Source organism: Sarcophilus harrisii, chromosome 4 (genome assembly GCF_902635505.1).
Source record: "Sarcophilus harrisii chromosome 4, mSarHar1.11, whole genome shotgun sequence".
Taxonomy (NCBI): Eukaryota; Metazoa; Chordata; class Mammalia; order Dasyuromorphia; family Dasyuridae; genus Sarcophilus; species Sarcophilus harrisii.
The window spans coordinates 307,639,345-307,666,101 of NC_045429.1; the positions used below are offsets into that span (position 1 = coordinate 307,639,345).

General features: G+C 35.8%; 1 protein-coding gene across 2 annotated transcripts in view; it reads right to left on the minus strand.

Annotated features, from left to right (window-relative positions):
• The window catches only part of NPLOC4 (NPL4 homolog, ubiquitin recognition factor), a 61,054-nt gene extending 36,247 nt beyond the window's left edge, over nt 1-24,807 (minus strand). The window contains exons 1-10 of one of the 2 annotated variants that reach the window (XM_031965630.1): nt 24,613-24,807; nt 20,117-20,197; nt 16,788-16,900; nt 13,713-13,889; nt 11,889-11,937; nt 10,147-10,241; nt 7,929-8,052; nt 6,659-6,838; nt 4,310-4,396; nt 8-79 (exon numbers count right to left, since the gene is read on the minus strand). In XM_031965630.1, coding sequence (XP_031821490.1) covers nt 8-79; nt 4,310-4,396; nt 6,659-6,838; nt 7,929-8,052; nt 10,147-10,241; nt 11,889-11,937; nt 13,713-13,889; nt 16,788-16,900; nt 20,117-20,197; nt 24,613-24,672 — 1,038 coding nt within the window. In that variant the 5' untranslated portion in view covers nt 24,673-24,807. Of the gene's footprint in view, nt 1-7; nt 80-4,309; nt 4,397-6,658; nt 6,839-7,928; nt 8,053-10,146; nt 10,242-11,888; nt 11,938-13,712; nt 13,890-16,787; nt 16,901-20,116; nt 20,198-23,731; nt 23,814-24,612 lie in introns of those variants that run through there. The other variant, XM_031965631.1, reaches the window with a different exon arrangement.
• Between the last annotated feature and the right edge of the window lie 1,950 nt (nt 24,808-26,757).

Sequence of the window (26,757 nt, forward strand, 5' to 3'; positions counted from 1 at the left end):
TCCTTACCTTGTTTCGGCTATATCGGACAGTACCCTTTCGGGTATCTTCTGAGACTAAGTCTGTAAATATCCAGCCAACCTTAATAAAAGAGAAAAATAGACATATTTTTGGAATGTCTCTCTAAAAGAAAAGAATCTAATCTTTTAATCCATGACATTTTGGGCTTGTACCTATTTAAAGAAGAACTTTACATCATAAAATTCTTTCCATATAAACTGAGTTTCTGTCAGGAAACATTAGTATATCACTAAGAATTCATTCATGAGCAGAATCTTTCCTCGCACTATCTTGCTTTATCAATTTGGTCACCAAAAAATTCTATCCACAAAACTTCCTAAATCAAAATGTATCACTGGATTCAACCTTCACATTAAAAGATCTGGGGTTATTCATTTCAATTCATCCACCTTAGTTCCAAGTTCTTTCTTCATCATTCTCTTCATTCTGAGAGTTAAATATATTGTTTTCAAAATGCTCACCCTTTGCCTATACCTAGTAAGAGCCTGGGATACTGCAGAATGGAGAGAGAAAAGGGTAAACAAGTACTTACACAACCCTGGGTTGTGGGGTTATTTCTTCTTCTGACACTGTGAAATTAATCACAGAGAACAATAAATGACTACTTTTCCAAGGGGGGGTAATCAGGAGCTTAAGAAGTAGACAAAGGACTGGTGTATGCCAAAGTGGTTTGGAGGTTCCATGGGACATAAGTATGAAGAAGAGTTATAGTGTTTGCAATCAAAATACATATGCAGGATGGCAAACAGCAAATGTAAGGCTCTCTTGAGCAGCTGCAGTGGGGCAAAAGTGGCTAGGTGTGGAGTCTGAAAAGCTCCATAGTGCATTTTAGGACTTGGCAAAAGAGGAGGGGAGTAGTCTGGGAATAAGGAGAAGTTGGGCAACAATAATGGGGTGACATTGGTTGAATGTAGAACTTGGGAACCTTGAAGTGCATTTGGGAACTTGGGATTTGAGAACATGGAAGTGGTTGAGAGTGAGGCTGAGAAAGCTGTGGCATATTTGAATATGAGAAGAATGGAATGAATTTAGATGGTACATGAGAGTAGAGCATCTGACCTGGCTGCTAATACTCAGCACACATCATATATTAGTACAGAGGAAGCAATAACTGAAGGTACTTAGTTTGTCTACTTTAAAATATCTGAATCACTGGCATCTGGATTCCCTCATCTGTCTCAGAAGTAGCCTTGCTTCAGGAAGCACTAGGTGATATTAATACTGACTCTCCACCAAACACATCCTTCCTTCTCTCAAAACTATTTTTTCTGAGTGGGCATGGAGTAAACAGGATATGTTTTCTACTTTTAGATCTTGAAAAGAATTCTAGGTCCAATAACCTAGCCTCTTCAACCGAGGAACAGCTCCTTATAGCCACAAAATTAGGAGGAACTGATGGATCCAGGGAAGAATGTTTCTAAATTACATGAAGAAAAACACTATTTTCACTAATTCTTTTTTTTCTTTTTCTTTTTTTAAATTTTTTTATTATAATAACTTTTTAATTGACAGAACCCATGCCAGGGTAATTTTTTACATTATCCCTTGCACTCACTTCTGTTTCGATTTTTCCCCTCTCCCTCCACCCCCTCCCCTAGATGGCAAGCAGTCCTATATATGTTAAATATGTCCCAGTATATTCTAGATACATGTATTCTGATGGAAGTGGATTTTTTTTTGACAAAGAGACCTAACTCAGTTTCAATTGATCAATGATGGACAGAAGCAGCTACACCCAAAGAAAGAACACTGGGAAATGAATGTAACCTGTTTGCATTTTTGTTTTTCTTCCTAGGTTATTTCTACCTTCTGAATCCAATTCTCCCTGTGCAACAAGAGAACTGTTCAGTTCCGTACACATATTTTCACTAATTCTAATCTTTAAAAAAGCTTCTACTTACATTCCTATCTAGCAGGTAAGCAAGCCAGAAGGAGCACAGAAAGAAGAAACTACAAGGGATGTTAGTGTCTCAATTATGCCTTAAAAGACTAAAGTCTTCAGTAAGAACTACAAAAAAAACCCATGTAAAATTTCTTGGATTATTGCCTTCCCCAGATAAAACATTCCAGTCAGACTCATCGGAGTGGGAAGAACCTAAAGAGAAGACTTTTTCATCTCTTACAAAAAGACAAATAGATGTAAGCACAAAACACACACACACTCCAATCCACTACAAAAACTACCATCACTACAGACCAATTACTTGGGGAAAATTTAGTAGCATTTGCCACAACTGATGTAATATGGCCACCTGAGTTCAACATAACTAATCTTGCTTGTCAGGCTTTTTAAAAAGCTACTCAAGACTTCTGACCACTGAGAAACAAAACAAAATTATTAAGGCTGAAAGATAGTCCAAAAGAAGTATAAGAATGGAGCAAACAGAATATAAGGGTATAGCAAAGTATTAATTCAGAAACACATAAACCATAATGCAATGGAATACAGATTGGACTCTCAAAATCAGGAATGGTTTTGAATCTGGATTTGAAATTTTTTAAAAAACAAAACAAAAAACCAACGAACAACTGAGATGGTTAGCAACAATGAAAAGTAAAGCTTATAGCACAAGTTTGGTTAAGTAGCAAATGAAACATTATTAAAGTCAAATTAGGAATTCCGTCTCTTTGGAAAAAGATTTTAAAACTACAAGGTGCTATGATGATCATCAGTTGTCAATCAAATGTGATATTTGTAAATATTTGTAAAGTACTTCAAGCTTGGCACAAAAAACTGTGTATTAAGTGTTTGTTTCTTTTTCCTTTAATAAGTTTGTAAAAGAAATAAACACAAAATATTAATTTCTCTTTCAAACAAGAGAAATCCCAGGATTTAACATTTGGAACCAAAAGACAAAACAGCAGGAGCTTCTACTGCTCTTCTGAGAAGATAGCTAAAAGAGCAAGAGAGAACACTGAAAAGACAGAACTGTGGCATGAAGACTGGCACATACAACCCTTACTTTAGGTATGGAATTATCTCAAGTTTTCTCTCCTAAATTTCCACTACCAGTTAGACTGAACCAAAAATATGAAGAATCAATTCCTGACTTACAAGTCTTAAACTTTATTAGGTCAGCTATTAGGTCCTTCTTTCTCCAAGAGGACCTTGACATCAGGGAGATGATGCTGTGACATGCAGGTGAATTGGATTTAAGTGGAAAGTGGGGGCTGTGCAAGGTCACCTGCCTTACTTTCCTTTCCAGAGCCATCTGGAGTCCAGTGGCCAGGTATAAATCTGGACAACTGGAGATGGCCCTCAAGTCAGACTTACATGTCCACTGACATTTAAATTCCATTAGGTCATAAGCTCATAGACTGAGCAATGGAAGGGATTGGTAAGAAAAAATAGTCCAACTCTTTGTTTTACAGATGAAAAAAACTGAAGCCAAATATCATGTGACTTGTCCAAGGTCATGAAGGTAGTAAGTGGTCAAGCAAGGATTTGAAGACCTGTGATTCTAAATTCAGTGCTCTCTCCATTGTACCACACTCGTTCAATTTCCAAGATGTCATATTCATGCCTGTCAAATAACTCCATAGTACTCAACAATTTTATAAAGTGTAAGATAAACAAAATTAGCACAACCAAAGGGAAAATTCTCCTTTGCTTTTATTGTTGGTTGGTCTTAGTAAAATAGAAGAATTGTCTTCTCAGACTTTTAAATTAGAAAAAATTCCATGACAACTGAATAGAACCTATAATCACAGAAAAAAAAAAAAAAAAAAAAAAGAACTTAGAGGAATTTGAATCTTTGAAAGTACTAATACCTCAAAAAAAAAAAAAAAAAAAAAAAAAAAAAAAAAAAAAAAAAAAAAAAAAAAAAAAAAAAAAAAAAAAAAAAAAAAAAAAAAAAAAAAGAAATGAGGACAAGGAACTGTGCTAGAGAATCGATGGAATTACTAGAGTATCGATGCAAAAGAAATACTCCAGCAACGCATTGCTGTCAGAGATAGAAAAGAAAGGGACTTCCTTTTATTGCTCTTTAAGATAATCCTCAATAAGGGTGGGCTGATGACTTAAAATACAACAGCTCTGGCATTTGGATCTTCTTATGCTCAGGGAAATGTTCCCATTTCACTTTAAGGCCAAAAAAACATAAAAGCTATTGGCGCCTAATAAACACAAATGAGGCTTCAAAATGTGTCAGGTCTGTAACTGACCTTGTGCAGCTGGGGAGAATTGATCCCAGATGAGACAAATCCCCTTCTGCCTTCCATTTACTCAGTACAATACCCTAACATTCCTTCCTGCAAAGATTCAGATTTGCTGACAGAAGGTTCCAATACCTTTCTCAGGCCAAGTTTGGCAGCAATTTCATCTACAACTTCAGCTTTGGGATCTTCAAGGAGCTCCAGGCTGTTCTGTGTACCAATCTGTGGGGGAATTACAAAGAGAGTATATATTGTAGAGTAACCACAAGGCTGATACCCAGAACCATGAGTATCCACTGCAGGTTCATCTCGTTAGGATGCACAGAACTGCAAATAGGCTGAAAAGGATAATTGTCCAGGCAGAAAAAGAACTCTTAAGCAATCAAATAAAAATAGTTAAACTCTCTTGGGCTTTTCCAAATCTGCAAAGTTTTGCTGAGAAAGGAGGAGGGGAAAAAAACAAAAAAACAAAAAAAAACAAAAAACGAAAACAGAATGTTTATCTTGGTTTAGGCTTAGGATAAAAGCTTTTTTCCCCCAAATATGTCACTGAAGACTAATGGAAGGTTTTCCTTACCTTCCTCCTCCAACCACCCTCTTAAACAATGTAATTTTTTTGGATGTGCAATCCTGTTCCAAATCTGTTCAGTTCAGAAGCAACTGAAGCCAGAGCAAAATTAAAGCCAATGCAAATGGCAAGACAAAAAAAACAAACAACAAAAAACAAACAGGCATTAGCCTGAAAAATATTTGTCTTAAACTACAATGTTTATTATTGCTACTTATGTTATTTAAAAATAACTTTCAGCTTAAAAGCCACTTTGCCATTAAAAGAATATTGAGAGGTAAAATACAAAATATTATGTAGGAGAATAAAGATGTTATCAATCCAGAAAAATTCCAAAGAATCCACAAAACAAAGATCTTATTTATTACATCAGAGTAATCAGGATATCTTTCTGTGACAAATTAACTTATCCTCATGTGTTCTGGATGTGATCTTACTCATATGAAATATAATACCTAAAGACATACAAATTGATCAAAGAACACCAACTCTCTAATTTCCTGGAAGTCATGAAGTTTAATGAAGAACTTTTAATCTTCACTTAATTGCAGTTTGTAGCTCATTAAGAATAAATATCATACTTAGTAGAACTCCCAGTTACAGGCATGGAAAGGCAAAGTTAATCCCAAAATTGAGTTTTACTAATTGAATATATCCTTGTAAATTAGTCAAATCCTGGCAAACCAACAAAAGTTCTGTTATGCTGGTCTGAATATCCTCCATATGGAGATCATTAATACTTCTAGGGCACAGGTCAAATCAAGACTTTATTACAAATCGAGAGAAAAGTACTTGTTTAATGACATGTGGCAGCATGAATTTCAACTACTAATGAGCTCAAGAGTTGCTGAAGGTCAAACCATTCCAACATTCAGAATGTCCAAATTAAAAACCTGATCATTTCTCTTCTACTAACCTGGATGTGGAGGAGCCATTTCAACTTAGGAAAAAATTATAAGTATATGTTCTTAAGTATATGTTATTTTTAAAAGAATATTTTAAAACTTCAATGAATGGCTTATGACAAAAATTTCCAAATTCTACAAATTTGGAAATCTCAAGATTAATTAAGATTAATATAGTATGGGATTTAAACGGAAAGAAAGTAACCAAGGATTCTTAGTGTTTTCATTGCCACCTAGTGACTCTTTTGCAAAATGATGAGTCATCACAAAAAACAAAAAACCACAATACCAATACTGTGTGTTTTCAAATACAGACTGAGTTTTGATTTCAGGTTAAAAACAGATATAAATATTAACAGACAAACATGACACATATATAGCAACCAAAGAATTCCAATGTTCCAACTGGTAGCCATACATAGTTCTGCAGTCAATACCATTCATTTTATTACATTCTGTAATAAATACTATTGGCTGGATTTCTTGCTTAGGAACTATGAATGAAATGCTCTAGAAAAATCAGATAAAAAGACATCGTATCTTAAAAAATCTGAACATCCAAACCTCATCTTATATTGTATCTACATGCAAGATGAGGCCTAAGGAGCAAATGGTCTGAAAATTGTAGGTTCTTTTCTAGCAGAATATACTTGCACCTGTGTACAGCTGTCAAATTCTCAGCACCTCAACATCATGACAAGCAATGAGGTTACTGGGAACAAAACCTAATATGCTATAGATGATTCCAGGTCAATTCAAAAGTTGAATGAAAGTACACATCTTCTGAAACTATCACTTGTGAACAGAACTATGTGGTCTTAACTGAAATGAGGGGGAGGCTTAGCTTTTCAAATGAAGAATTTCAACATGAAAATTTAGAAATGCTAACTGAAAAGGGCAAAGAGCCTTTAGGAATAGGAAATGCAGGTGAAATTTTATTTCTTCCAGTTCTACCTAAAATGATGACAATGAATTATCAAATCCTGTAGATTTTTGTTTGTTTGTTTGTACCTGAGGGGGTTCATAAATTGCAGCAACCTCAGCCCTAATGCCAAGAGGAATGTCTTTATGCTCTGTATACCGTCCATACAAGTACCCAAAATGCTGGTTCCCAGTCTTTCTCCAGAAGTCAAGGAAACGATCAGCAACCGTGTGATTCTCAAACATAATGTTGTCTACATGCCGATATTTCTGTGAAACAAATGAATCAGATTCACCAAAATAATATTCATTCCAAAAGTCATGAAAGTTATGGTATTTAAATAATTTATTTTCCTAGATTAACCCATTTATTATTTTCTATTGTATTTTCTAGGTATATGATTTTCTGGAGAAGCATGATCAAAAATTAACATTAATTAAAAATAAGCATCATTAATAAAATTAACAAACATCTGGAATAATGATGGGTCAAAATTAAGAGATAATAAGAAGCTTTAAATACTAAGACTGCTTCGGGAATAGTGATGAGACTAAGGATGAGACTAAAAAAGATCAATATTAATATTAAACATCCAAACCAAGATAAACAGTAAAGGAATATTCTTAACCCAGAGTCTTAAAGGAACACTACCCTTACAAAAACTCAAAATTCATCTTCAAGTAAAGGTTTTTAGTCCTTCTTGTAAGGGGCTCCCTTTGGGAAGCTGGTGAAGTATAGGGACCCTTCCTAGAAAGTACTAAAATACAACAAGAAATCAATTATATTGAAATAATTATACAAATATTTTTAAGAATTCATAGACTCCAGGTTAAGAACCTCTGTTTTGAAGAATTATTTATTAAAATGCTGATTTGATAATTTTTATGGAAAATAAAATATACAATGTTTAGGAAAGTAGGGGGAAAGGGAGGAGGAAGTCACTGGAGAAGCAAGTAGAAAAAGGCATATAAAAGAATATTTTAATTCAGTAGTAAATAATGAGCACATATTATTCTATTTAGCTTTACATTTGATTTTCATCTTTTACTATATCCTTGTGTCAGGAAATTTGCTTTCTGTGAGCTATATAATACAAAAGTTACCATTTGCTAAGCACTTAGGAGCATCAATTACAAAAAGATCATCAATTATTTTTCATTGTACAGTATAGCACAGTAGAAAGAAACTAGCAGCTTAGAATTCTCTCCTCTCAAGAGCTGAAATTTCTGATATCTGATGACTTCCAAATAGTCCACAAATCAATCAATCAATCACCAAATGCCTCTCATGCTTATTCCCTATGCAGTTGAGTGCTTAAGAGACACTTTTTTGAAAGTCTATTACAATGTAACAACTCACCTGTCTGTTGAGTGTGATGGCACTTGGCTGGCACTTGGTACAAATGCCATTAGGCCATGGAAGATGTCCCTCACAACCAGATTTAATCTTGCAGCTGATATTCTCCAGGGCAACAAATTTCCCCCTAAATAAAAAGCAGCTTTAATTAAATATCAAAATGTGGCCTGGGGAGAGCAGAGAAAGATGCAAAAGAATATGTTAAATACCTTATATTTCATGAACAGAATCCTCTCTATGGAACTAAACATCTGGCAGGCAGGAGCAGGAAGCATGTGCTAAAGATTATTCTATTACAAATAGCTAAAATTCTAACAAATATTAAAAAGGAGCTTCTGTTCATTTGGATTCAAGAGGGAAAAAACCAGTTTTATCATAAAACCAATATTTTACTGCTACCACCTATGTATTGTCACTGACATCAATGAATACTTTCAAGAACACTGATATCTATTTCTTTAGCTGTACTATATGACCTTCTAAAAATATTTCCAAAGCTGTTTTTAATGTTTCATTAATTATGAATCTTTTTATCCTAATACTTATAAACTACTTATGTCAGTGATTCAAATAATTCAAGAAAAACACATGAGTTACACTGAGGAAAATTATACCTCAGTTCAATTAAATACAAAATTCTTCTATTTGTCAAAACCAAAGTTTAGAGCAATGACCCTGAAAGCAAGAGAATGTTAGAACATTTTGTTCTATCACTGACTAGCTTTTTGTTGAATCTAGACAAGTAACTTCATTTCAGAGTGCCAATCTTCCTAAGGGAAGTTTTAAAAATATATAAATGGACATATTGTTATGATTTTTTATTTTCATAAGGCAGCATACTAGCAACTGAGATGTAAATGTCAACTTCTAGACATGAAGTCCATTTCCAAATAATATCACAATAAATGCCGAACCAACTGGAACAGATTTTTCATCATAAAAGCTACCATGGACAAAAAAATTAAAAATAAAATATGTTCATGGTCAGTCACATGAACATGCCCCTGTTTCTTCCTCTATTTAATAAGAGCCTTACAAAATGCAAACTCCATTAAATAAATTTTATTTCCTGCTTTTATTTTGGCAATCTAGGGAGTTTTACATGCTGGAATGCAAGAATAAGAAAGTCTATTTTTACTCCAAATCAGACTCAAAGGAAAAGTGTTCTAAGCTATCAATAGCTTGTCAGAGCAAAATCTACAATCAAATAGACAATGTTTATTTCACTAAATGTTGCTGATTTAAATTCAGCAGCCTAATCTTGATATATTAACAAGAATGTTAAAAGATCAAGCTGAAATTCATGTGTTTGATATGATGCATCTCTAGCACACTGAAGAAAACCTCACCAGCAATGTCTGAGATGGGTTAAATAAAAATATTTTTAATGCGATCCTTTCTCAATCACTGCTATGAAATACAGTTTTGATGAGGGCTCCATTTTTATTTCCTTCTTGATGGATCAGTGGGAAAAAGTGTTTCTAACATCCACTGCCAAAATTCTATCATTCTTATAATAAAATTTCCTCTGTAAGAGTAGTAACTAAACTGGAAAAGCAGAACAGAGGTAATTAAAGGCTGAGAAATTCATGAGTCAAAACTATCTTGAGATGCTTCCACAGTGGTTTTCAACTGCACAAAACTCTGGTGTTTTATCTTTTGGTATTCCCCAAACCCTCTCCATTCTGATGAGATCATTAAAATTCTGTATTCGGATTCCCCAGTGGTAATTATTTAGGGTTTCTGATTTTAGGACCAGAAGCCCAGAATTATAGGTATAGACCTGGAAAAAACTTCAGAGGTCATCAATATATACCATTGTGTCACTGAAGCCCAGAGAAGTTATATATGATTTGCACAGGATTAGTCAGCTAGAACACATTGGAGCCAGGGTTCAAAACCAAGTCTTCCTAAATTCCAAGTCCTATGTTGTCTATTATCATGCCAGATAGCTTCTCATAAATATCTCCCACTGACATTCAGAACTGTCAAGCACTGGTTAACTAACTGGCAATCACTAACTTACCTTTTTTATTTTTTTCTAATTTGAGCAAAACTAACTTGGGAGTTTCTTCCCATATAACAAATTAAAACAACTGTTTTTTTTTTTTTTTTTTTTTTTGTCATTCTTATATCTGGTGGCAATCATGAGATCAATGTCAGCAATGGAAAATGGCATTTCTTTCAGTTAAAATGCAATTACTGAAGCCTAACTGCTTACTTATCAGCCCCTCCAGTCAGTTTTCTAATGTAGGCATGGAAAGACATATGCTTCACAGGAGGTTCAAGATGGTTCAAGTAATCTTCATCAAATGGCTGCCAAAAAGCAAACATTAAGAGACTGGTTATGCATGTGTTTGAAAAGGTAGTGTTACTGAAAAACAAGCAAACTGCTCATACCTATCATATTAGTTAATATGACAGAAAAGGAAAATGTCAGAGATGTGGGAAAACTGAAATACTAATGCATTGCTAGTGGTGTTGTGAAGTGATCCAAATATTTTGGAAAGCAATTTGGACCTATGCTCAAAGGGCTATTAAACTATGCATACTCTTTGATCCAGCAATACCATTTTCTATATCCCAAAAAGACCATAAAAAAGGGAAAAGGACCCACATGTACAAAAATAAATAGCAGGTTTTTTTGTGGTGGCAAAGGATTAGAAATTGAGAGAATGCCCCTCTCATTCTGGGAATGGTTGAACAAGCTGAGGCATATGAATGTAATGGAAAACTATCATGCCATAAGAAATGATGAGCAGACTGATTTCAGAAAATCCTGGAAAGACTTACATGAACTGACATTGATGAAGTGAGCACAAACAGAACTTTGTACACAATAATAACATTTGTAATGCTCAACTATGATAGATTTAGCTCTTCTCAGCAATACAATGATCAAAGATAATTCTTCTAAAAGACTCACATTAGAAAATGCTATCCATATCCAGAAAAAGAACTATCGGGTCAGAATGCAGATTGAAAGCTATTTTCACTTTTTCCCCTTTTTCATGGTTTTTCCCTTTTGTTCTGATTTATCTTTCAACAACATACTAATGTGGAAATATATTTAACATGATTACACAAGTATAACCTCTATGAGACTGCTTGTTGTCTCATGAAGAGGAGAAGGAAAAAAAAGTCAAAAATCTTACAAAAATGAATGTTGAAAACTATCTTTACATATAATTGGAAAAAAATAAAGTACTATGTGGGGGGAGGAGGGGTGATACCCAAGCAAACTGGATTCACTAGCTTACAGAAAAATCACCTAGAAGAAGCCAGGAACTAATGACAGAAACAAAAAGAAGTGGATGCATAGTATAGTAAAGCATTTTGCTTTACTATTTTGTTCAAAACCCCAAGTGTTCTCCTTGTATTTATGAAAATCTCCAATTCCAGGAAGAACTTTACAAAAAAGTGCCACAAGAAGTCAGGTAAGCCCATCCAGAAAAATCAGAGTGGTCTTGCTATAAATTCAGGATTCTTGGTTACCAGTCAGCATTATCATGGAAACTCAATCTCAACAGGGCAAATTGGTAGAGGAGACCAAGATTTGGGGCACAAGTAAATCAATACAATGACAAGCATAAAAACTGACAGGAAGAGCTTTGTGTCAGTTTTTTAAAAGAATTGGCTAGGGAATCTATTGTAAATGGTGCCTCTTTATCACAGTAAAACAAATGCTTTAACCATACATAATCCACAGAGAAGGTCACTACCATAAATAAGGACTCATCCTGTTTCTGCAGCTCATACCAATGGGAATATGAGGCCCAGGGCAATAAATACGTTAAGTTCTTCAAATTGCTACTACTGATCAAGGAGAGATTTAGGGAAAGTATTTAGACAGTTCTATGAAAGAGACTATCAACCAACACTAAAATATATGTATGCGCACACACTCTTACACACACACACTTATACTCATTTTCTCTCTCTCTCTCTCACAAAAATTCTTACCTCGAGAGGTACACAGTGTACACATTTTCCCAAAGGACCATGTCGGCAACTAGGAAGGTCATAGGCCAAAAATTAAGCATAAATTAGTTTTGTTTTTCTCCACTGCCTACTATCATTTTACCGATTAAAAATATACATCTCTTAAAACATGATTATGTACAAAGCCTCAGAAGATTAAGAAAATTTTTTCTACTTTCATAAATTCTTTATTAAAGATTTTTATTGTTATCTTTTGGTTTTATTTCACCTAAATTTTCCCCATATTTCTCTCTACTCCAAGAAAGGGATTTCTTATAACAAAGATTTTTTCAAAAAGGAAGTTAGGAGAAAAAGTCATCAAAATCGATCATTACATTGGAAAAACCCAATATTATAAATGCGGTGTTCTATACATGCATTCTTCTCCCCATCATCTCTATATTCTACTATACAATTTCCTATTCATAACATAAGAGTTTAAAAAACACATGCACATTCCAGTTTTGAAAATATTTCCAATGAAGCTAAAGATAATAAAAAGAAAACTAGTATTGGGTTCCTAAGAGGAAATTTAAATGGAGGAATATTGCTAATGGTTACACTAAGATATGAATAAAAGCCAACTATAACCAAGTCCCACTTGTGATCTTTTAAGAAATAATGCTAATGCAGCATTTGAAATTTCAATCCTTCAATGTCAGCCCAATATCATACTGACAACATTAAATAGTTAAAGAGTCAGCACAACAGAAACAATTTCTTTCAAGAGTTATGTTGATATCCCTCCAAGTAAACCAAGAGATTCCTGGTTGGTCTCTTGAAAAAAAAAAAAAAAAAAAACACCTCTAAATAAATATGTGAGTATATATACATTTTACATAATTGTGATTTATATAAACATTCAGAGAATAAGTGATTTCTTAAGCAAGGAAAAATTCAAGAGAAGGACCATCATATTCACAAGATATTAAAAATCTGTTACAAAGCCAACTATAGTTATAACTTTTTGGCTTTTTAAAAAATTCGGTTTTGCCCATTTCAAACTTTTCAATCCTCATTTTGCTGCCCAAATGATTTATTATAAGCTTTTAGAATATAGAAATTAAATATAATCATTTTTAAGGATTGACTTAGAGTTTCTTCTTTCCCTTGCTCATTTTTCAAACTTTTTCTCAATACTTTACAAATTTATTTTGAAAGTGTATGTAGGGATTGAGGAAGAAAGGGAAAAAATTGGAATACAAGGTTTTGTAGAGGTGAATATCAAAAATCATCCATGTATATATGTTTTGAAAATAAAAAGCTATAATTATAAACAAAGAAAAGAAAAATAATCAAGGAACTTCAGAACTAAAAGTCCTCTGGGATCAGTTCTCAGTAATCAGGTAAAAAAGCAGGCTTTCACATGACTATCCATTTTATTGCCACACAACCAATCTGAATAAAGTGATAGATAGCTAAGAATAAGTTCCACTGTTCTAGGAATAGCACTTATAGGAACTCAAAATGACAAAATATTTCCAGGATAACTGAGCAATAAAAATATTCACATTGTACCATTAAAAAAAAAAAAGTTTGTTAGAGAAATTGAATTTCTGAGAAAAAACTAACCAAATGATTTGAAGTGGATTTATCTGAGAACCGATTTAGAAATTACTACTCAAATTCAATATTCGAGTTTTTCATTAGATACTTATTAGTAACACTTCAATGTCTAGTTTTATTGGTTATTGGCCTACACTGGCCCTTTATATATGCCTATAATTCCCCCTATAATTTGTCTTTATTTAGATTGCCTAAATAAGGAAGAAAGAAATCAACTATTTGATTACCCTTAACACTTACAGCTGTGGGTCTCGGTTCCTATAAATCTTCCCATCCTGTTTACTAAGGTATTGATCAATCTCATCTTCTACCACATTGGGAGCTCCCCAGGCACGCAATGCTTGAGAGGAGGAAGTTTCCATGTCAGATGAGGGTCCAGCAAGGCTCGAGGGAAACAGGAACAACAAATCGCCATGTCTATTCAAATAAGAACCATCAAATGCATACTTTCATAAATACTGATTTAGTAAGCCATGTACAAAATCAAACTAAACATGTAGGTTTCCCTAACATAAAGCAACTAATTGTGTCAAGTATTACAATGAAGTCTGTTTTCAATATGTCAGTATCCTCTTGTTTTATATGTTCATTAAGATAAAAAAAAAGTATTACTTGTCATCTCTAATTGTGCTATGTTCCAAAAAACAAAATAGCAAATTTTTCATGTAAAACATGTTTTCTAGCACAGATTTATACTGGTGGCCCAAAAGAAGTCCCAACTAATAGTCTAAAGTCAAAGTGCTATATTCTGGTACTAGCTAATCATCCTAGGTGCTTCAAAGCATGTTAGGTCTATAGAGTTGAGGTATTGTGATATTACTATTTTGCTATTACTATTACTATTACTATTGGGGGGGGAAGGGCCTGGGGAATTGGGGTTAAGTGACTTGCCCAGGGTCACACACAGTCAGGAAGTGTTAAGTGTCTGAGACCAGATTTGAACTCAGGTCCTCCTGACTTCCAGGATGCTCTATCCACTGAACCAACTAGCTGCCCCTCAAGACAATCTACTTCTACTGTGTTTTCACTATATCATCTTCTTGTCAATTATACTTGGCTTATGTATATTTAGAACCAAAAATTGCATGGATTTGGATTCAGAGGACTGTGGTTTGTATTCTATTTCTTCTTATTTACCTGTATGACCCTGTACCATTCACTTATGATCACCATGCTTACGCTAACTCTTATACAAACTGGAATAATACCTGGAGGATCTGCTTTATAGTGCTGTTATAAAGCTCAAATAACATAATATATTGGGGTGGGGGGAGAGAGGAATGGGGAAAAAGGCATCTAGTCCTTGAGTCATATAAGGCCTGTGAAATTATTTGGTCTGGTCCTGCCAAAGTAACCGCAGGTAACAACTTCCCACTGTTTTGAGTTATTTAAGTTGGTAATTTTGGATTGCTCTGTGAATAATGATATAAATATCCAGATGACCTTGGCAGAAAAAAGGTTCCCCATCTTTGATGTAGGTAGTAAAACACTTTGCAAACTTTAAGTCAGTTTTATTATTACTATTGCTACTATTAATATTAAAGGTATTATTGGTTCTTTCATCTCCTTTGCTCTAAATAAAGTCCCATTTTTTTTCCCCACTGTCTGCAACACCATAATGCCAGAACAGGATAAAAGACAACCTATCATCAGAAGATGGTTCTTAACATGCAATATATGTCCACATCCTATCATCAGAAGATGGTTCTTAACATGCAATATATGTCCACATAAACCAAGGAGCACAAACATTTCCACTAACAGCAAAGCATATACTGGTTCTTTATCACCTACAGGTTCATATATAAAAATCTTCTGTCTGGCATCTAAGTCCTTCATAACCAATTCTCTTTCTACTCCATCGACACTAGTCATTTCCTGCTCCTCACTCACAAGACAACTCCTCTAGGCAATGCTTCTACATTAGCTATCTAGCATGCTGAAAATACTCTCCTCATCTCTGGCTTCCTTCAAGACTCAGCTCCTATCATACCTTCCTCAGAAAATCTTTCCTGGTATCCTAGAAAGCTAGTGCTTTCCCCACTGAGGCTATTTTTTATCTTTTCTGCATATATCTTATATGCACATAATTGTTTGCCTCTTGTCCTCCTCAGCAAAATGTGAGTTCCTTGAGAGCAGTATATCCACTTTTCTTTGTATGTCTAGAATATAGGAAATGCTTAGTAAATGTTTGCAATGACATAATATTAATTGGTTCCTAGAAAACAAAGGAAAACATGGGAGAGCAGATAGTTTTATCAGAAGAAGGCATGTGTAAATAAATAATATGCCCCCTAATACGAAACTACTGCTCAGAATTAGTTTCGCAGATTCAACCATTATCATGGATTAGCGCCGACTGCAATAATTTTCAACTCTTAACAAGTAGCCAAACAGCAGGATATTACAATATTGTAATGAGGTTTGCTGATAACAATTAATAATATGAGAAATGTCACTGGTCAGAGTAGTATTATATTTAAAATCAATCAAAAAACATTTATTAAGTACCTATTATGTACCAGACATTAAAGATGTCTAATTTGTACTAAATCATCATGTTTCTTCTGCTAAGCTGAGTAGAAGTAAACTTCAAAAAGCTTTATAAAGATCTTAATGCCTATCAAAAAACATCTTTCTTGATAGACTACATCCTTACATTGTTAGCCAGTTAGCAACACACCAAACATACACCCAAGAGCCACAGGATTCATGTGATGAAGTACTCAGAAGAGGAGATCCCTTGAGTTCATAGTGCTTTGAACCAAAAAGGTTCTATAGGCTACAAATGTGATTATTGTAAATCCAGAACACCTGTTCCAATGTGGAGCAATAGTGAAATAAAGGAAGAGGACTGCAGAAACAAAGCTCCCACTGGCACTGGTGTCTGGCTATAGAAAGCAATGTCTTTAAGAGGATTCTGCCATCTGAAAAAAATAGCAGCCTGTGGGGAAACCACACTGTTAACACTCACGCACAATGGAAGTCTTCAGGTAATTGACAATTTCTTCCCAAAGAAATACATTCAAGATCTTTTGTTCCTAAAGAAGCTGAGTGTGCAGCTCATCCAATCTCAGCACACTTAAGCTACAAATCTTTTCCCTCAATGATATACCTCTCAGATTATGGCAAGTCAATCAACTCTACCTCAATGTAGACTCAGTTTGACTGCTAAACACCTTGCAAGAAATATGACAACCCATATATTGGTCTGTTAATAGCAAAGTATCTAAACTGCTTTGAGGGGATAAGTTACAACTGAATCTTCCTCAAGCAGACACTTGCCACATGAAATTCTTCCCCCTGAGTACTTACTTAATTTTTAACAGGTTGAGGGATTTGTTTGGTGATGCTGTTATCTCTCCTGTCTTGTTTCTATTGATGTAAACTGAGAAACCATTATTCCGGAAGCCAAATTCCTTTGCAACCTAAAACAAATCCAAAAGAAGAAAGGTATAAACACAGACACACACACATACATGTGTGTGTGCATGCATGTGCACTCACACAGACAAGCATATACACACACATACAAACACACCCAGATTTTCTAAATTCTCAGATTCAGAAAAATCATGCATTTAATGAGATCTTTCATTTATCTTGCAAAGTTGTGAGTAGTTCCCAAGAAAACAAATTCCCTCTGAAAGACAGGTGGCACCTCCTACATATATGCTGCTCACTCTGGAGTCAATTAGAGTAAGGAAAATAAGTTCAAAAAGAAGCCAATCCCTGGCACAAACATACAGATTGTCAACAGAAAGTATGGTAAAAATAAACTTAATGAAAATATAAAGTAGCAACAGATATAATCACAATTTGATTCAATATTAATTAAGCATTGACTACAAGATAGATGAATAAAAGTTTCTATCTTCTATTCATTTAACAGGGAAGATAAGACAAATACAATACAAATTAGAATATAAATACATAGAAAAGGTACAAATAATAATGATCATATTTCAGGATTTCAAGTATTCATGATTTAGTGTAGGCATTTCCACTACCAAAAAAGATCTCAATCTTCTGCTTAATAAATAACTCTTCCTGATATGCCATGCTCCACCACCATACCCCACTTCTTGTCCCATCCCCCAACCCCCTTCCCCCCCCCCAAAAAAAAAAAAAAAAAATCAACCTCCTGGTGATGAACCTCTCAAGTTTCTCTAAATTCTATAAGACTGGTCCTAGGATACCAATCCTACAATCCACTGCCAAATTCCTATGTGAATCCATTTAACTTAGTAAGACCTGCCAAAATTTGTGATTTGCTTGGCAGTCTTCAAGAATACAGGGTCACCTTCATTACATGATGAAGTATTGAAATAAGATTTTACTAGAGAAATAATAATAATAATAATAATTCCTGGTGTAGAGTTTTATGTCTTACTGAGTCTTTCTGAACTACTGTTGAGAGTTAAAAGGAAAATATTTTTAACTGGGGAGCAGTGCTGGATGAAAGATAGTGGAAGATTTCCTAATGGAAGTGATACCTGAGTTGGGTCTCAAAAGATGAGAATTATTTCAACAAGAATAGATGAGGAATAAGGGATGGGAAATAACATTCTATGTACAGAGCAAAGGCACAAAGAAATAAAGAAGTGGAACAAATTCAAGGGAATGACGAATAGCTAGATAACTAAAGATTTAAATGGGGAATATTGTCAGATTAATCTAGAAAGGAAGGTGGGTGCCAAACTGTCATGGGCCACTGCTGCGAAGCTCACAAAGTCATAGTTTATTCAAATAGACAATAGAGAACTGTGGAATGTTTTTGAGTGGTGGAGGTACATGATCAAAGACAAACACTAAAAAGGTTACTTTGGCAGTCATTTGCAGGACAGATTAGAGCAAAGAAACAATGAAGGAAGGAAAGCACCTTGTGCTCCTTTTTTCTCATTCTGTATTTAAAAAAAAAACAAGTCTCTAAAGATGAACTTCTTTTTCCCATGGTTTTAAAATTATACTCTTAAATGTAGCTGGATGCACTAGCATTTTTAAAAAGTCAACATAAATAATAAAACTTGATTTTATTGATTCTTAAGAATTGAAAAAAAATTAATGTAAAGAGCATCTTGTAACAGACTGACTTGATATTAAACAGTTGCTCTAAAGAAATATAACAGAAGCACAAGACTCACACTTCATCTTCAAAATCTATATCAGTCCCCTACTTTGCTTTTAAAAACAACTTTCAACAAAGTCAAAGGTAAGCAATAACAGAAATGTTGTAGAAGGGATGAGTTGTGTGGAAAACCTGAATAATGCACTAAGATTTTTTACAATTCTATGAAATATATGCAACAAACTTTTTAAAATCAGAGTTGGAAATACTAAATTCCCAAAGTGAAACAAAGTAAAATATTAAACTAGTTATCAAATGTTATCAAGTATGATGCTATTAAGGACTAGATGACAAGACATTTATATTAATCAATGAGATTATTTATAAAATGGTGACACAGATAGAATAGGAAGAGTTAATAATACTTACTACCCTTACTTTTCTTAAGGCAATTTTTTTGAAGGGACAGGATGGGATGCACTTTAAAAGCACGTTTCAGACCAGTTCTGCCTTTATTTTTATGAATAATTCTGGGAAATTTCACCTGGCCAATAGGTGCTCTATGATGGTCTGCTGAAGAGAGTAGAAACAACAATGCTCACAAATCACATCCCATCAATATGATCCCTCCAGACTATCAACAGCTGGGGCTGTTAGGTATGCACTCTCCCTAAGAAAGGCAAGATGCAACATAAACTGCTAGGAGAGAAGTACTGGGATTATAAATAAAGCTCTTCTGCTAACAAATCAAAAGTCAGAATTCCAAGGTCTGTCTTCTAGTTTTCCCCCAGGAAAAAAGCAAATGTTGATGTTTCTTGTTTCACAATATTTGATAATTCTGTTTCTGAAACTGAACATCAAAGTCTCTAGCAAATAAGTGTCAAATCTTAGAATGCTTGTGGCAATCTTATAACCTTAAAAATTCAATGTAAAGGCTAATTAATTAGTTCGATTTACTCTTCATATTTCTAGTTCACACTCTCTTCTACAAGCTTTGTCACTTTACTTCAATTAATCCTTTATCTCTCATAGTCTATAAAGAGAGCTTATCCAGAGTACCAGTGTACTTTTTACATTTCTTTAAAAAAAAAAAAAAAAAAAAAAAAAAAAAAAAAAACTAGTAAATATCTATTATTCAGTTAAAAAACAGAGTAATTTACAATTTCAGCAAGATTTCTTTGAGCCCTGTCGTCACTTTTTAAAATGACCTTTCTCCTTTTATTCATATTGTTTATACATTCAAATTATTTCTATCACATGGGTGGGTAATAAAGAGCATCAATAACATATAGAAATATAATTTAAGTTAAATATTTTTTACTTTCCAAAAAGTACTTAATAACTTCACCAGCAAGTCATCTTATAACATCCCAGGTGCCAACCATTTTTGCTACAAACCCAGCCCAGGATTTTATAGAATGCTGACCCAATTATGCTCATAGGGGTGAGGGAGAAGTGAGTGAAGGGGGGGAGGAAGAAATGAGTAAAGTGGGGGAGGGAGGGAGGGATGGGGAAAGAAGAAAGGCAGGCAGAAAAGGGCAAACTGCTGAAAGGTAAACACAAAAGTCACAAATACCTTTTTCAAAAATGTTGCAGCTGTTTCTCTCTTGGTTGCAGTGATCCGCTTCACCCCCTCTGGTGATTGGACACGGATTATCTGTTAAAAATGAAACAAAAAGTTACTGAAACAAAGTTCTGTCCCATTATCTGGTTGAGACAAAAATGACAGTAGCTTTTCAGCACTAAAACAAAGACTGTCACTGAAACTTTAGAAGCCATGGGTCATATTTTTTCCCTCAACACCAAATCCATTCTTTCTAGAAATGGAAACGGTGGAAAGGAAGATTTGCAATCATCATCAGGTAATGTGTTATCTAAAAGTGTAGTCCTGACTCGCAAGTTTAAGATTATTTTGAAAAGAGAAATGGTTTTATGTTTTCTACTGAATAACACAGCTTGCATTTTAGGAAATATAAAAGAGTAGATCTGGGACAGTGAGATTATTTTTATCCTAAGTCTTTTAGATTTATTCATGAAAGAAAATATGTATCATAACTGAAAGAAGATTCAAAGTCCTGCTGAAAAGGACTTAACTTAATTCTGGAATCCTTTTTACAAATGTACTGGCTGACCTATACTACAAGAAATCATACCCACCACTTATTCTTGGTAAGAAGTGCAAAAGAATTAAGAAAGAGAGTCCTGTACCATAATAAAGAAAACTCAATGTATTTTTATAGGAAAAGAGGATAGGAACTGTTATTTCATAGTTTAGGGACCTTCCAATGAGGAAACTTCCCCTGCCATTGTAAACAAATTATCTTCTCTGCAATTTAGTTTTAGAGAGCTGGCTGGTTCATCATTAAGTTACTTGCCCAGGGTCAAAAATCATTAATTGACAGAGATGGGATTTGGGCCCAGGTCTTCCAGGTTCTATCCATACCATCACACTGCCTCTATAATCTTTTTAGCAAACCTAAAAATTCAAGTATAAGAAAAACTGAAAAACATATGTTTGTCCAGTGGGCGGAGGTCACCCTTTCCTGGAGGACTTAAATTTTTCATTTTAATCAAAGTTATTGCTTCATTCAAAGTGTACTGCTGAAACAGGACAATATTGTGAAGAAATAAATACTGCTCTAGTCACCTGAACAGAAACTATCCATGCAACAACAGACTGCCAGAAAGCACTTCTGCTACAATTATTTTTTTTTTTCAACATTTACTATACTATTTTCATGAGAAATGTATGATCCATTAAAAATTATTTCCACTATTACATGGCAAAATGATGCTTTGGCTCCAGACTCCTTGAACTTGACACATCCAGGGATGGAATTCATCAAGACTAATTCATGTCCTCCTAAAATAAAGGATCACATAATTTGGAGCTGAAAGGAATCTTAAATATCTAGTCCAACCCCTCTCTCACTCTGTGGATAAGTTAACAGATTTAGAGATGTGAGATAATTTTCCCAAGGTCATAGTAGATGACTCAGTTTCTTCAGATCCTCCGACTCCAAATAATGGGATGTCTTTTTTGTTGTCTAATAAATCACTTAACTTTTGTCTAAAAATAATCTTTTTAAATTCTAAGTTTAAGACAATTTATTTCTTGGAATGAGCATTATGAACATCCCATTCATTGAAAGTTTAGAAAAAATTTCTGTTTTACTCTGAACTTTTAAATTCAGACTAGTCCTTTTAATTTTTGGATTATTCATTTTACATATGGATTCAAATTTCTATAAATGTCTCCATATTAAAAAGTATTTCAATACTTATGTAAAAATATAAAAACATTTCCATTAACATTTGAATCTTCCGGTTCTAAACTAGGAAAAAAAATAATATTCGGCCATCTGTTCTAGAATAATTAGGAATATTAAAACTAGTTCCTGAACTAATCATTTTTCTCAAAAACACATGGTACTTATTTTTCCTCTAAAAGACAGAATCCCAGGTTTCTAAAACAGCTCCTCAAACTAAATTATTCTAACTGCATTTGCTCCCAAACCAATTTTATATTTTCTGCTAATAAAAGATAAAACAAATTTCTACTAATTCTAGAATACATAAAAACAGACACAGACCTGAAAGTAAAACTACTAAATTTCTTTATCAAACAAGGGCAAGCATGAGATTTATTATGTACATCACAGAAAAATAATATTTAGAATTAAAATTCGGGGATTTTAACCTTTCGGGGAGAAAAGGGGCACCACACAGATTCCCTTTGGCAGTTTGGTGAAGCCCGCTATCCCCTCTCAGAATGTTTTTAAATCCATAAAGTCATATATATAGACTTTCAAGGGAAACGGATTATATTAAGTACAATTATCAAAATATTTTTAAATAGGCTCCTAGATCCCATGTTAAAAACCCTTGTTTTTTGACTGATTTGATGATCAACAATACACTCAATATTCTTTAGAAGAATTAATCTAACTAAATTCATTTTTCCCCTAAAATAAATATTTCAAAAGTGTAGTATATGATTGTGTTTAGTTGCTTAATCAAATAATTTCTGCAAGACACCTAGATTTCTTTATTAATGGTGGAATGGCCTTAGAAAAGAGGTCTTTTTCTGGACATCGCCAGATTCAAGGACTTGTAAGAAGATCTGACTAGTTTTACCCCAAATGGAAAGAAGGGTTTAGTTTTCCTGTAAACGGAAGGTATCCAACGCAGCTTTTTAAACTACCAACAGTTCCTATTTCTAGCCCCAAGTCGCTTGATTTCTGTAACCTCATTTTTCTTTTCTGCAACCGTATCTAAAAGCATCAATATTTTACCTTCTTAGTTTTTTTTAATACTACTCCTTTCCCTCCCTAAAGAAGACAGAATCACCAGTGAATACGGTGCCATAAAACCTCCATAGAAGCCGCAGAGGCGAGTGAAAGGTCTAGAACCAAGGAGTTTGGCTCAAGACACATCCAAGGAGGGCCGATTTCGCCCTCAAGTTCTGCCCAAACAGCAGGTGCCAGAAAGCGCCATAACTATGCCGGGACATCACTCATTCCGCTCCACAGCTACTTCCCTAATGATCCCCGCTAATCGTCCTTAGTCATTCGCCTCAGGAACTGATCGCAGCCTAGGAAGTCGCCTAATTCTGCGCGTTCCGACTAAGATGTAATTTTACTGTAAGATATTCAGGGGTGATGTTCAATTTCCCAAGCGCAGGTGAAGGAAAAAATTCGCCACGCTCCCCGTGGGCAAACATTTAACAAGCGTTTCTCGGAAATTAATTTTAAGTCACTTTTGTCCTGAACCTTCTGTGGAGGGAAGGGAGTTTTTCCGACGGTGTCCTCTTTTGTGGCTACTCTGCTGCTTGGAGTTCATGCGCGGGGAGAGGAGGGGGGCAGAAGAGAGAGAAGGGGAGGTTGCGGAGGGAGGGTCTGTTTGTTGGGACTTTTCCTCCGCTGGCCTTCAAGGTCGGGCAGGCACTCTCCTCCGGACCCCGGCAATCTTTGGGAGGCTAGGTCCCGGAGAAGGCCGAAGGGGAGACAGGGCCCCGATGGCAGGGCCAGGGAAGGGGAGAGGCCACAAGGCCCGAGGACCAGGAGGCGAGGGAGACGCGGGTCCACGCCCCGCAGGCCTCGGCGGTGAAATCTGCTGCCTCATCCCGGAGGCGCCCCACTCGGCTCGCCCTCCCCGCCCGCACCGGCCGGCCCGCGGGGGACTGACTCACGATGCTCTCGGCCATGGCCGCTGCTGCCGTCGCTGGGCCCCGGCGCCCGGCCCCCGCCGCCCGCCGCCCCGAGTGTCCCGGAGCCGCAGCCCCGGCTCTAGCCCCGGCCCCGGCCTCGCTCCTCCGTCCGCTCCGCAGCCCCGGCCGCCGCTCCAACTCCGCCCGCCCGGCCTCAGCCTGGAGCCGACGTCCCGGTGCCACGCTCAATACGCTCCCCCAGGCACGCAGAGCCGGAAACAAGGTTCCGGCTTCCACCGCGGGAAGGTCCCCAGCGCCACCCTTCCCCTCCCTCCCCCCAAGCCTGCGCTTCCCCTGCTCCGAGAGCGGTTCCTCGTCGCTTCCCCCCTCCCAGGGCTCGCTGCGGTTCCTTCTACTCCTCCAGCGCGTGCCGCGCTCCGACCCCTGAGAAAGGAGACCGCAAGCTTTCTCCTGCTGTGCAACATAAACCCCCAGTAGGCAAGAACGATTCCATTCCAGCCTAGATAAATGCTTCATGAATGCTTGCTTCGTTTGCCTTCAGAAATTCAATGAGTAAAAAAAAAAAATAAGGCATGTTCACAAGTATATTTCAAGATAGGATACAACTACGTAAGGAAAATATAAATATGCATAGAAATATATGAATAATATGTAAATATATGAAAATATATTCATATTCATATAAATATATTAAAATATAAACAAAACTATGACTATGTAAAATAGAAATAGAAATTCAGAGATGAAGCAAACAATCAACATATATTAAGTGCCCACTATATACAGGCACTATACCAAGCACAGGGGATACAAAAAGAGAAAAAGCCTCTGCCCTCAAAAGTGTCACACCCTAAAGGAGGAGACAAACAGGCACAAAGCAAGTTGTTTCTGCTTTTCACAACCTCATTTGGAGTTTCCTGGCAAAGATACCGGAGCAGTCTGTCATGTTCTCCTCCGCTCATTTGAGTGGCAAGGAAACTGAGGCAGAGCGGTTGGTGATTTGCTCAGGCACAGGCTTCCTTCCCCACTCACACCCTGGCGTTTCATCCGCCGTGCCTCCTAGCTGCCCAAAGCAAATAGAAAGTCATCAGCTGTGGGACTGAGAGGGGCTGGGCAAGGTTTCTTGATTTGTATCCAGGAGGGATGGTGCAAGGCTTCCTGGGAAGGTAGCTTTTAAAGGGAAATTGATGGGTAGGATTTTTAACAAGCAAGGATTTAGTGGAATGGAGAAGTCTTTCTGGGCACGGAGAATTTCATGAGGACCTATGGAAAGGTGGTGTGCTAGAGGAGAAAGCTAGAGGAGAAGGATACTTGAAGAAAAGAGTTGGAAATAAGGCCAGAAAGCTAGACTGTGGTCAGGATTAATGCAAAAGGAGGCTTCTTAGTATAGAATCTCAATTAGGGACACCTGGAGTCAAGTTTCATCTCTGACCCCTGTGATCTTTAGCAAGTCACAGTCTCTCAGAGCTGGAATCAACTCTGAGACTAAGTTGCAGTTGTTATTTCTTCATTGAGAGTTTCCTATATCAATAAAATCATAGGTGTTATTTTTAAAAATTAAAAAAAGTCATTTAACATTTTTGAGTGATCTGTGTTAGGCATTAGGAAATTCACTTTATGGGCAGATAGGTGGCAAAGTGGATATAGAGCACCAGGCCTGAAGTCCAGAAGTCTCATTTCACGTATTCAAATCTGCCCAAGTCACTTAACCCTATTTGCCTCAGTTTCCTCATCTGTAAAATGAGTTGGAGAAGGAAATGGAAAACCACTTCAGTGTCTTTGCAAGAAAATTCTGAAATAGAGACAACAAAACAACCAATAACATTTTATTTGTGTTCTTCATTCATTAGAATAGAAGGGTAGGAAATATTTTTTGACTCCTATTTTTATTCCCTGAATTTAGCTGTCACATCAGTTTACTCTGCTCCCCTTATGAGGTAGGGGAGCCACTCTTTCTCACCTCCACCCTTCCTGAGTCCCCATATGTGTGAACTTTTTTCTCTAATCTAAATTTCTCTAATTTTTCTCTAATTCTCAAATTTTTCTATTCCCTAACTGGCTGGGGTTGGAGGAGGTCAGGAGGGGGCAGTCTTTAGCATTTAGCAAAGAAGCCGAGCATTTGCCTGCTGGCCTGGCCACTACCTCACCGGAGCTTCCCGGAGATTGTATTCACCACCTGTCACCATGTAAAAATGCTTAGTCATAGCTTAGTCTTTGTCTACAGTCATTCATCTCGATTCCCTTATTGTTTTTCCTGCTTTGGGGGAATTACAATAATAGTCATCATAATAATCTCTTTAGTTTGCCTTGAGCCCTGTGCTAGAAAGAATTTCTCTTAACAAAAATATATATTACAGTTGCAAAACCTAACTCTTATCTTTCCCTACAAAATTTTAATTAAATTTTAAAAAGATTATTTTAATCTTCCCCACCCCCCACTCCCCTGGTCACACACTAGCAATGGTGAAATTATCAACAAATATTTTAGTTTGGTAACTAAATATTATATGTATATAGCTATTCACAGTATTGATAGGCCATTGAGTTTGGTTTCAAATTTTGATTGAGAAATGATAATCATTTGTGCTGTACACTACTCACCCTCAATCTTCAGTTCTTCTGTTTGGGAGCCTATGGCTCTACATACAATAAGTATATAAATAATGTACGTTATTATATCATTATAAATCATAATATGTAATTTATAAATAATGTAAATATCCCATTATTAGCTCATTTAATTCTTAAAAATCATTGTAGAGTAAGTGCTATTATTTTCCCTTTTTTAGAGATAAAGAAACTGAGGTTAAGCGATTTTCCCACAGTCACAGTTAATAATACCTGAAGCAGGATTTCAACTCAGGTCGTTTTAATACACATTTCAGAGCTCTATTTTTGTGTCATCTAGATCAGTTCCCAAATTCTGTCTTCTACAATGAAAATATCTGAATGGTAAAGTTGATCAGGTGATTCACAGATTTTGAATGAGTCATCTTCTCATCTCTGACCTTGAACTCTCCTGGTTCTTTGACAGTTGTTTTTAGTGC